The sequence below is a fragment of the Pinus tabuliformis genome, chromosome 8 (genome assembly GCF_031772625.1).
Source record: "Pinus tabuliformis cultivar Carrire ecotype Pingquan chromosome 8, CPIR1, whole genome shotgun sequence".
NCBI classification, from domain to species: Eukaryota; Viridiplantae; Streptophyta; class Pinopsida; order Pinales; family Pinaceae; genus Pinus; species Pinus tabuliformis.
Genome location: NC_142294.1, coordinates 1378274801 through 1378287339, shown reverse-complemented (window position 1 = coordinate 1378287339; position 12539 = coordinate 1378274801). Strand labels below are relative to the sequence as shown.

General features: G+C 36.9%; 2 protein-coding genes across 2 annotated transcripts; both read left to right on the top strand.

The window, feature by feature from the left end:
• Nucleotides 1-1272: 1272 nt before the first annotated feature.
• LOC149240647 (uncharacterized) lies at nt 1273-1845 on the top strand. The gene has a single exon (XM_089370256.1). The coding sequence runs from the start codon at nt 1273-1275 to the stop codon at nt 1843-1845; it is 573 nt and encodes a 190-aa protein (XP_089226382.1).
• Nucleotides 1846-11128: 9283 nt separating this feature from the next.
• Nucleotides 11129-11701, top strand: LOC149240646 (uncharacterized). Its single transcript, XM_089370255.1, has one exon. It carries the CDS (start codon nt 11129-11131, stop codon nt 11699-11701), a length of 573 nt encoding a protein of 190 aa, XP_089226381.1.
• The last annotated feature ends 838 nt before the right edge of the window (nt 11702-12539 follow it).

Below are 12539 nucleotides of genomic sequence, written 5' to 3'. Positions count from 1 at the left end.
ATTGAAAATGCTACATCATGATGTCTCTAAGTTTAACTACTAGCAACTTCAGCATCCTCACCTACCATCAACTCCAAATCATTACTATTATTGTTCATGGTCATTTCATTGGCCTATATCCACTCTTATCTTGAATTGAAAAAGCCATATCTCACTGAAGTATGTACAATCCATTATGTTTGAGGATATAACACTTAGTGCGGCCCTTGTGTTAATGGTAGTTTCACTATGGTCATCATATGATTAAATTCAATTAATAAATACCACTTATTGATACATTCAAAACTGCCACATCATGTTGTTTCTAGGTTCCGCTACTAGTAACGCCTTCTTCCTAACAAGCCATCGAATCCAAATTGTTATTTTTATTGTTGATGGTCATTTCATTGGCTTATATCCCCTCTTACCTTGGATTGAAGAAGCCATATCTCACTGAAGCATGCACAATTCATCATGTGTGATGATTAAACACTTAGCATGGTCCTTTTATTCATTGTAGCTTCATTTTGGTCATTTTTTTATGATAGGATATGCCTTAGTAAGGTCAACAGGGCCTCATTACTTACACAATAGGGATTGTTATGGGCACGTAGCTTTATAATACACTATCATAGAGAGGAAAAAATATACAATAATCAATCAGGTTAATGTCATTACAATTTTCTTACTTGCTCATGCTAGTAGGGCATAGGTGATGAAAACTAAAACTAATTGATGCCTTGTCCAACATCAATATATAGACATTACTTGTAGTGAATCATATCCTAACATTCTTCCCAATGTATTTCCTAATAAAATTATTGTAATTAAAGTCACGAAAAAATAAATAGATATCGATTCTCAAAATAAAATAATATGGAATCTATGTACTATGACTTCCCTCGTCAATTCTTTTATGTTTTAAACCTTATTCGATACCTAAGCTTTGAACATTATTATATACATAATAATAAAAAACATATAAATAATAGTAAAAAACATAACCAATAGCATCTTAACCAAATGCAAAGCATTTATCTGGCCGACTAGTGTCCATGACTCCTCTCTCACGTCTTCTCTCACGTCTCGGTGAGTTCGAAGAGTACTCATTCATATATATACATTCATTTGTGAGTGTGCTTACATACTGTTCAATCTAAACAACTCTTTTCTTATTAGCTCTGCAGCACAAAGGCGAGACCAGATTAAGTGCTTTTCTGTATTCGCGAGTTTCATTTTAGTTTTGTTGTCTGTAGATACGAAGGGAGACTTACAAGAGAGTGAAGCGAAACCATGTCTCGAAAGAGGTCACATTGTTATGAAGAAGATACAGAAATTTCGACTCCCAAGAGGTTCTGCCCTCGTAATTCGACACTCCATTTTTCTCCCATTAAGAGTCCAGCTGATCCAAATCCAGATCGACATGCAACCGCGGCCATTCCAGTTAATGGTTGTCAGTGGGTCGAGCTTCTTTTGCGAGAGATGCAGACTTCATCAAATATGGATGATGCAAGATCACGTGTTTCAAAATCAATGGAGGCACTTGAAAAGGCCATAGTTGTTGGCACAAAAAGAGATTTTATTCATGTTGAAAACTTGCAAAAAGAAAATGTGGTGCTGAAGCAGCAAGTCGAAAATCTTTCACGTGATAATACTATTCTCAAGCGAGCAGTAGTCATACAACATCAACGTCACAATGAGCACGAGGAAAGAGAACATGAATTGCAGCGTGTGAAGCAAAGTTTAACACAAAGTCAAGAGCAGCTAAGGACTTTAGAGTTAAACAATTATGCTCTCACATTACAACTTCGTCGGACTGAGGAAACTGCCCCCATTCCTGGGCACTTTCACCATGATGTATTGTGAAAATTCGATCTACTTTGGTTTATAGTTATTAGTCAATTCGTATTGCAACTTCGTCCGACTGAGGAAACTACCCCCGTTCCTGGGCACTTCCACCCTGATGTATTGTGAAAACTCAATCTACTTGGTTCAAGGGGACCATTGCTATGTTGCATATTCCCTTAAAAACATTAGGGATTTGATAAGGGCGTAAACCTTCTTCTCCGCATTGTTATATTTTAATTGGGTGGAAATTTACTTAGTAGTGGTAGTGGAAAGGTGTTTATAGTGGTAAGTGGGACTATCCACATGTATATAGAAGTGATAAGTTCATCCCTTTGATATTGTAGGTTTCCTAAGAATGTTTTTATGCATCGTGTTCTAGGTTAATCAAATGAACTCGTCAAAGATCATCATGTTATGGAGTTATAATACTTATTCTAACTATAGCAAGGTGCAAGGTGTTTGTTAAAGGTATCTTTTGGTTGTTGTGGTGTGTTTTTTTTGCTTCTAAGAGCTTAAATGATTTTCTCTCATAAACATAATTTCTCTTATTTCATGTTTCATATCAAAATGATGAAAGAGTCAATGTTGTAACCCTTGTCAAGGATCATTTCTAGTTCATAGAAGAATTCAACTTTTAGTTAGATTCGGAATTGTTCCAAAAACTTCTTTGAGCCTAGATCAAGAGTTGGTGGTATTCCTTAAACCACCATTTCATATAAAATATCCAACGGTTAGTTCCCATGCACTTTTGTATTCTCCTTTCATATTAACGAGGGGAATGTTGGACACCTAATTCCTTAGGGTTAGTGTGTTGGAATTCTAACATTCATTAAAGTCTAAGAGACCTCTTGAAATATGAAAACCAAGGGTCATAAAATTGTGTATTAATATGTACATCTTTTGAATAGAATGAAATCGCAAGAGTTTATCAAATCTTCTTATTACATTGGTTTGTGTTTAGAAATAAAGGATTGAAATGAAGAGAGAAAACATATAGGGTTTGTGCACTTTAGCAACCCATAGGCCATAAGCCTCACTTCTTTGTGCTTGCATCCATTTTCCAAGGGTATATCTTGCTTTATTATGGTTGTGAGGGATTTTTCTTTTTCCGTCCTATATTTTTCACATTTTAGATTTTGCATGCATGAAATTGTAACATAATATTTACGAAAAAAATTTGCATACTGTAGATTTCATCTTTTTAAGTATAATTATATCAAATATATCGTGAAAAAAACATATAGTGCAATAATCTGTGGAATTTTATGGATCATATTTGTATGAGAGTAGCTTTATTGGGGAGTATTGTTAGGTGTTGCACGGGATCTAGATTGGTTAAGCCAAAAGTCACAAAACCCAATTCATGGCTAATGAATATGTGAATAACTATCATGATCACATAGGTGAGAGGGTTGCACACCAAGAAGCACAAGTTGCATATATAGACCATAATGTGAGCCTCCTCACAATGGCCCGGCCTAATAAGCTTAGGAGTTTTTGAGAAGATGGGGGTTATAAAACATAGGTTCAATTAAAGGGGAGATCAAGTAAAAATAGAAACGAAGCCAAAGAAAGAACATAAAAAAAGATCAACCTACTTTCAAAGCCACTCATTGTAGAGGAGGAAGAGAATATTTAATTATCTTAATTAGAATTAGATGACCATGCCCTAACTTGGTGAGGAATCCACACATAGACGATGAGGTTGGAAGTAGATCAACTAGATTACCAATGGATCTGATGGCATTACTTTAAGTTTTGGCATGCATGGTTATGGACAAGTGTGTTACATAGTGGTATTAGACCATGGTTCACCCTTTGGACTAGATGGGCGATGTGTTACTCATGCATTCATTTCAGTTGCATATGTGTTCTAATGTTTTTGGTCTATGTATTGGTTGTGTATGCATGGTGTTGGTTATGGTTGCATTGGTGTTGCCATGTGAAAAGTTAATGGTGTTGTTGTTGGATGTGTCTATCATGAGTCTATGTCAGTTATACATTGGATATGCATGTCAATGTCTATTTTTAAGGTATATGTGTGCGTTCCATACATATGTTGTTATGCATACAATGGTATGGTTATAGTTTCCATGCATGGGGTCATGATGTGTGGTGGGTATGCTCATGCATTGATGAGTGGATAATGGTTGAGATGATGATTAAATACTGATATGATTATGTTTATATATTTATTGTGCTAATTTGGTTGGTCTTGTAGATGAGATATCCTCCCTGAGATATACTAAGATATGTTGGTTTTTTTTATGATTTATTTTAGCTCACATAGTGTGCCTTGCAGGAAGAGATAAAGATGACCAAAAAGATTGTAGACTACAAAGATTCTCCCTATGAATCAGATGAGAAATGTGGTGTTGCGCACTCTTTTGACTTAGTAGACACATTAAGGAGTTTGAAGGAAGGAATAAGGAGTTGTAAAGCAGATAATGATGTAAGCATGCAGGAACATAAGAAACAAGGAGAAGTCAATGCATTAATTTGTCAAAATTTGTCAGAATTGTAGAGACAGGGACCACTCCAAATCAGCTATGGACAAGGGGATAGGACTAATGGGGCATAGGGTAGTAGTTCTCATGGTGGTAATAGGTTATATAGAGATGACACGATCATATATGATAGATTATTGGATACTTCGTATAGGAGAGGTCATGGACACAGTTAGTATTCTAGTTCTGGTTTTGATAGGCTTAGTTACTTGGCATGAATAAGTTCTTTGAACTACACGAGTATATAGAGAATATGAAGGCCAGAATAACTATCTTAAGCCTCAAAGGAAATTTGTTATCTTGTGGGAATATATAAAATGGCTTAGAGACATCAGTATAGAGGAGTTGATTGTCATGAATTCAAGGGACTCTTCATAAATAAGAGATTCTTCATGAATTCAAGGGATCAATCATAGATGAGGAGTATATGACGAAGTTCTTGGAGCTATTAAGGTATGTATCATATCTTAAATATGAAAAGGATAAAATTCACAGATTTTTTAGTGGATTTCCATTAGAATTTTAAGATCAAATTTAGTATGAGGCATAATTTTTCTCCCATTACTTGGTTTATAATGTAAGGGTCTCTGAGGCATAAACCCTCTTCCATCTTTTTTTAACAAGGACTAGCCATGAAACCAAATCCCATTTCCTCACTTGTTGCGTGCCTCCACAAAGGAATTATTTTTAAGATGTCTACCATTTTGGAGCAGGCCATTTTCTGGGATGTCATTCCAAAAAGTTGATAAATAAGAATGGATTGAAGTACAATTTTTAGGAGGATAGTCCTTCCTCCTAGGTTGAGGGATCTGAAGGCCCAGCTGCTGATTTTTCCCTTAAGTTTATGTAGCATATTTTTCCAACAAGAGGTCTTAAATGAATTCTCAGATAAGGGCATTTCCAGATATTTAGACAGAAGGGATCCAATGCCAAACCCCATGACCTGGGAAATGTATGCCTGGATGTTCCCCTGGGTATTAAAAAATAATATACATGATTTGTCGTTATTAATCATTATCCCAAAAGCCTCCATAAAGGTGTACAAAACCTCTTTTATTCGGTGGGCTTCTCTTAGTGTGACCTGGGAAAAAAACAAGATGTCATCTACAAATTTTTGGTGGGTGATGGTCAGTTGTTGCCCCATATCCTCAGACCCTATAGCCTTGATTCTTGGAATTCATTTTTAATAAGATCCCCAAACCATTCCGCCACAAGAATGAAAAGGAAGGGAGATATGGGAGCTCCCTGTCTTAGGCCACAAGAGGGGTTAAATGTAGGGGTGGGATAGCCATTGAGCAGAATGGAGATAACCGTGGAAGAGACCATGGCATATGCCCAATTTATCCATCATTGGTAAAATCCAAATGCTTTGAGGATATTATTGAGGTAAGCCCATCTTAACCGATCATAGGCCTTAGGGAGATCCAACTTAATAATCATCCTCGGAAGCTTTCTCACCTTTAGCGAATGCACTATTTCTTGTGAGGCTACAAACCCATTAGGGATTTGTCTACCTTTCACAAATCCAGTTTTCTAAGGAGATATAAGGTTGGCTAGAAAGGTTTTCAGGCACTTTGCAATTACTGTAGAAATCATTTTATATATAACATGAAATAGTGCAATGGGACAGAACCCTTGCAAAGCTTCAGATTTTGAATTTTTTGGAATAAGAGTAATAAAAGTGGCATTAAGACTAGGGCATACCTTCTGGTTGTAGCCTGATTCTTCCACCACCTCCAGAATGTCTTGTCCCATGAAGCTCCAAGTAGCCTAGAAGAACTCCGCTGTGAACGCATCTGGGCTATGGGGCCTTGTTTTCTTGTATTCCTTTTACAACCTCTTTGACCTCCTCCATCATGACTGCATGCATCAACACTAGATTCTGATCCCTAGAGACAAGTTGGGAGATGTTTCTCATGATCCTTTGAATAGCTTCCGAGCAGGCCTTTGGTGGTTCTATAAGGAGGTATTCGAAGTGGTTCACCAGTAATTCCTCCATTTCCTCATGTTTAACCCTGTGATTCCCCTCCACATATTTCAAGGAGTAAATTTGATTGTGATGCCTATGTTGGACCATGGCTTTGTGGAAGAAACAAGTGTTTCGTTCACCTTCCTGTAGCGAGTTCACCCTTGATTTTTGTTTCCAGAGAATTTCCTCCTGTTTTCTTCTTTCCTCCAGTTGATTGATTAACTGGCCTTCTTTTTTCACTAGGTTATCTGATCTCCCTTCTTGGGTGATTTTTTGTTGTAGATCCTCAATTCTCTTATTCAACTGATGTTGATCTTTCATAATATGCCCAAATTCTTCCTTGTTCCATTTTCTTATCTTGTTTTTGAGTTCCCTTAGCTTTAGTTGGAAGTTGTGCATGCAGTTCCTTCCTTGCTCTTCAATCTTCCTCCACCACTCTTCAATTTTTTCTATCAAATCTGGGTCCCTTAACCAAAATTCCTTGAATCGGAAAGGTCGGTTGTTAAGTCACGCCTTACATTTGATATCCAATCTTATCATCCAATGGTCAGAGCCCATACATGGGAGGATCATGGCTTCCATGAATATGTCCTTACATATAGTTTGCTCTGAGATCAAATATCTGTCTAAACATGAGGCAATCTGGTGGCTTCCTCCCATCCTATTATTCTAAGTATGAACTCCATTAATTGTTGGTAGGTCTATTAGGTGAAGCTCCCCTATAAGGTCCCTAAAGACTTACATATCACCCTTTGTTCATCTCATCCCTCCCTTATTTTCTGTTAGGGAGGTAAGCATATTGAAATCTCCTCCTATTACCCATAGGTTGTCTGGGTATAGATTCCTCAATTTTGTCAAATTCTAGAGGAATGCCCCTTTTTCCCTTGGGATGTGGTGTCTTGAGACCCCTACAAGCACAACCCATTATTGGGATCCAATATGTCGGAATTTTCCCGAGATTATTTTTGGTAGGCTAATCCATTCGTCAAATATTATCTCCCCATGCTTCCATAAGATTGCAAGACCTCCTATAGTGCCATTTGCATCCTGAGTGATTAATTCATAATGGGGTTTGAAACGGTTTAGGATTTCTTTCATTTTTCTTTCACTTATCTTTTTTTCTTGTACTATCATGATACTTGGCTTATCTCTCCTTAATCTATCCTTAAGATACCTTTGTTTTCCTCTACTATTGAGGCCTAGTATATTCCAGGATGTAATAATCATTTCAACGGTTTATTGGGTTTGTGAAATACTTCTAACGATGGTACTACCCTTCTAGATTTTATAAGTAGCTCCCCAACCATTTGTATGGATTCATTCAAAGTTCCTCATTTTCACTTCTTACCCCCTTTTCCTTGGGTTCCAGGGTCTTCGGCTTGGCTGGCTTGGGAGCCTAAATGCTCCAGTTGGACGATAATAGTTGTACCCTGTTTGGCTTTGTATTTTTCAAGTGTTTCCTTATATAGTTGCTTCTAATCTTCTGGAATGAAACGTTCATCCAGATACCTCCATTCTTTCAATAGGTGTTTCATCACTTGTTCCTCTACACTAAGATCTTCCTTCTGGTTGTCAATCTCCATATGAACTTTCTATACCATTTGCATGGGGTTTTATCTTCCTTGAGGTTCCACTGTCGCCTTTCGATTGTGCTTGTTCCCCTCTTGGGGGTTTTTTGGGGGTTTTCCACTTACACTAGATTGTCAGGGATTGCCACTCCTTCCTCCTCCTCCTATAGGACTTCTTACTGGTTCTAGGTGTGTTGCTCCTTTTCATTCTATGTAGATCTATGGTTTTTCGGATGCCCTTGGCTTCTTTTCTGTCAAGCCTCCTCGAACCCTTCACCATCTTCTCTTGTAGCTGCTTCCCGATCTATTTTCGTAGTTGCATGGCCTTTGTTCTGGTTTAGCAGGAAGACACAGAACATATGTCCATATTCATGGCAGCATCGATACCTAAAGGGAATGTGTTCGTAGGTTAGGCATCGTTGTCATACGTCATCATGGTATTCCAGTTCTATGAAATCTAACAGTGGCTCTGTGATGTTCATGTAGACATAGATTCTAGCGTAGGATGTGTACCTTCCCCATCTCATGGAGTCTGCAACCTTAATGAATGTTCCAATAGAGTTGCCGATCCCCTCTAGATTCTCTTGGTCCCTGAAATCCATTAGAAGGGCGAATAGCCGAACCCAAACTGGGGCAACAAGAAGCGTTTCCAGATCTAGGTTGTAGCATTCCTCCCAATGACTTATGAAAAGCCTTGCATTGTTGAATAAATATGGCTCATCCTCAAAAACTCTCTCTTTGTCCTCCAGATTGGCAAATATCATTGTAAAGAATCCTTTTGCTCCTAGTTTGAGATCATTGTGGCCCTTGGGCTACCATCTGAGTTGAATCCATTTGATCAGCTCCTTCTCTATTGGCCAAACTCTGATAAATTTACAAATGAGAGCGTGATCCTTCATATACTTTCTTTATTCCTCCATCTTGTTGTTAGGAATGATGAATCTCGGTTTCTTCGTTGCCCGTAGTAGGCATTGACCTCTCAAACCTGCCTGCCATTGAGCTATGAGGAATGGGGGTCCTTTGTCACGATTGCCATTGTTGCCTGCAGCTACTCCATGCACACTAGATTCCCTTGTCGCAACGTTTCGGTAGGAGGGGATCTCTCCCCCCCTGTTAGAGTGCTCATGACTCCGATCAGTAGGTGGTCGCAATGTGCTGATATTGCAGAGTTCCTTCTTCACCAAAGGTTTCTGCAGGTTTGTTAGGGTGAGCTGATGAAACCCTAGTCGTGCATCATCCTCTTCCCCTAGCCCATCCTCCATCCATTTTTTTTTTTGGCCTCATTTTTGAAATTAATATAAATTATCTAATTGGTAGTGTTCATATTTCATTATTTAACAATTATTGGTATTACATATATACGATAATAATTTTCTAATTTTTTATACATGTTTTTAAAAGTTCAACACAATAGATAATTTTAGCAGGTAAATTATTTCAAGACTATAACTATATCATAAAAGATAATTTATAATGAATTTTATTTTTTTTGGATAATAAAATATACTACACAAATTTAATGATTTATGTATTTGATGTGTTTCATTAAATTTAAGTTAATTTGATCCAAAGATGCACATTTTGACATACAAAACGTTAAATGATTTATAATTGAGCATGTATTTCATGTCTTTCATTTCGTTTTTATCTCGATATCCAATGCAAGTCCTAATCCTATAAGATGTCATGTGATTATTATAAAAATGAAAAAAAAAGAAAAAAATATCGTGGTTGACATCCTCCATAATAATATTTTTTCTTGTGGTCCTTCTTGGCATTTTCCCTGATTGGAATCACGATTTCTCTCTTTCCTAACATGATATATGAGAGGAAAAATCATTCATCAATGTGAATGATGCATTGTGCTAAATCACATCATGATTGATTATGTCTTAATTACATCAAAGGCATTTTTTAAAGGGACAACCTCACTTTAATTTTAGTAATTTATCTATATCCAATTAAGAACTTCTGCCCATTGAAACATTGAAAATGCTACATCATGATGTCTCTAAGTTTAACTACTAGCAACTTCAGCATCCTCACCTACCATCAACTCCAAATCATTACTATTATTGTTCATGGTCATTTCATTGGCCTATATCCACTCTTATCTTGAATTGAAAAAGCCATATCTCACTGAAGTATGTACAATCCATTATGTTTGAGGATATAACACTTAGTGCGGCCCTTGTGTTAATGGTAGTTTCACTATGGTCATCATATGATTAAATTCAATTAATAAATACCACTTATTGATACATTCAAAACTGCCACATCATGTTGTTTCTAGGTTCCGCTACTAGTAACGCCTTCTTCCTAACAAGCCATCGAATCCAAATTGTTATTTTTATTGTTGATGGTCATTTCATTGGCTTATATCCCCTCTTACCTTGGATTGAAGAAGCCATATCTCACTGAAGCATGCACAATTCATCATGTGTGATGATTAAACACTTAGCATGGTCCTTTTATTCATTGTAGCTTCATTTTGGTCATTTTTTTATGATAGGATATGCCTTAGTAAGGTCAACAGGGCCTCATTACTTACACAATAGGGATTGTTATGGGCACGTAGCTTTATAATACACTATCATAGAGAGGAAAAAATATACAATAATCAATCAGGTTAATGTCATTACAATTTTCTTACTTGCTCATGCTAGTAGGGCATAGGTGATGAAAACTAAAACTAATTGATGCCTTGTCCAACATCAATATATAGACATTACTTGTAGTGAATCATATCCTAACATTCTTCCCAATGTATTTCCTAATAAAATTATTGTAATTAAAGTCACGAAAAAATAAATAGATATCGATTCTCAAAATAAAATAATATGGAATCTATGTACTATGACTTCCCTCGTCAATTCTTTTATGTTTTAAACCTTATTCGATACCTAAGCTTTGAACATTATTATATACATAATAATAAAAAACATATAAATAATAGTAAAAAACATAACCAATAGCATCTTAACCAAATGCAAAGCATTTATCTGGCCGACTAGTGTCCATGACTCCTCTCTCACGTCTTCTCTCACGTCTCGGTGAGTTCGAAGAGTACTCATTCATATATATACATTCATTTGTGAGTGTGCTTACATACTGTTCAATCTAAACAACTCTTTTCTTATTAGCTCTGCAGCACAAAGGCGAGACCAGATTAAGTGCTTTTCTGTATTCGCGAGTTTCATTTTAGTTTTGTTGTCTGTAGATACGAAGGGAGACTTACAAGAGAGTGAAGCGAAACCATGTCTCGAAAGAGGTCACATTGTTATGAAGAAGATACAGAAATTTCGACTCCCAAGAGGTTCTGCCCTCGTAATTCGACACTCCATTTTTCTCCCATTAAGAGTCCAGCTGATCCAAATCCAGATCGACATGCAACCGCGGCCATTCCAGTTAATGGTTGTCAGTGGGTCGAGCTTCTTTTGCGAGAGATGCAGACTTCATCAAATATGGATGATGCAAGATCACGTGTTTCAAAATCAATGGAGGCACTTGAAAAGGCCATAGTTGTTGGCACAAAAAGAGATTTTATTCATGTTGAAAACTTGCAAAAAGAAAATGTGGTGCTGAAGCAGCAAGTCGAAAATCTTTCACGTGATAATACTATTCTCAAGCGAGCAGTAGTCATACAACATCAACGTCACAATGAGCACGAGGAAAGAGAACATGAATTGCAGCGTGTGAAGCAAAGTTTAACACAAAGTCAAGAGCAGCTAAGGACTTTAGAGTTAAACAATTATGCTCTCACATTACAACTTCGTCGGACTGAGGAAACTGCCCCCATTCCTGGGCACTTTCACCATGATGTATTGTGAAAATTCGATCTACTTTGGTTTATAGTTATTAGTCAATTCGTATTGCAACTTCGTCCGACTGAGGAAACTACCCCCGTTCCTGGGCACTTCCACCCTGATGTATTGTGAAAACTCAATCTACTTGGTTCAAGGGGACCATTGCTATGTTGCATATTCCCTTAAAAACATTAGGGATTTGATAAGGGCGTAAACCTTCTTCTCCGCATTGTTATATTTTAATTGGGTGGAAATTTACTTAGTAGTGGTAGTGGAAAGGTGTTTATAGTGGTAAGTGGGACTATCCACATGTATATAGAAGTGATAAGTTCATCCCTTTGATATTGTAGGTTTCCTAAGAATGTTTTTATGCATCGTGTTCTAGGTTAATCAAATGAACTCGTCAAAGATCATCATGTTATGGAGTTATAATACTTATTCTAACTATAGCAAGGTGCAAGGTGTTTGTTAAAGGTATCTTTTGGTTGTTGTGGTGTGTTTTTTTTGCTTCTAAGAGCTTAAATGATTTTCTCTCATAAACATAATTTCTCTTATTTCATGTTTCATATCAAAATGATGAAAGAGTCAATGTTGTAACCCTTGTCAAGGATCATTTCTAGTTCATAGAAGAATTCAACTTTTAGTTAGATTCGGAATTGTTCCAAAAACTTCTTTGAGCCTAGATCAAGAGTTGGTGGTATTCCTTAAACCACCATTTCATATAAAATATCCAACGGTTAGTTCCCATGCACTTTTGTATTCTCCTTTCATATTAACGAGGGGAATGTTGGACACCTAATTCCTTAGGGTTAGTGTGTTGGAATTCTAACATTCATTAAAGTCTAAGAGACCTCTTGAAATA

What these genes read in the sequence shown, in the direction of transcription:
- LOC149240647 (XM_089370256.1), top strand. Translation starts at nt 1,273, where the DNA reads ATGTCTCGAAAGAGGTCACATTGTTATGAAGAAGATACAGAAATTTCG.
- LOC149240646 (XM_089370255.1), top strand. Translation starts at nt 11,129, where the DNA reads ATGTCTCGAAAGAGGTCACATTGTTATGAAGAAGATACAGAAATTTCG.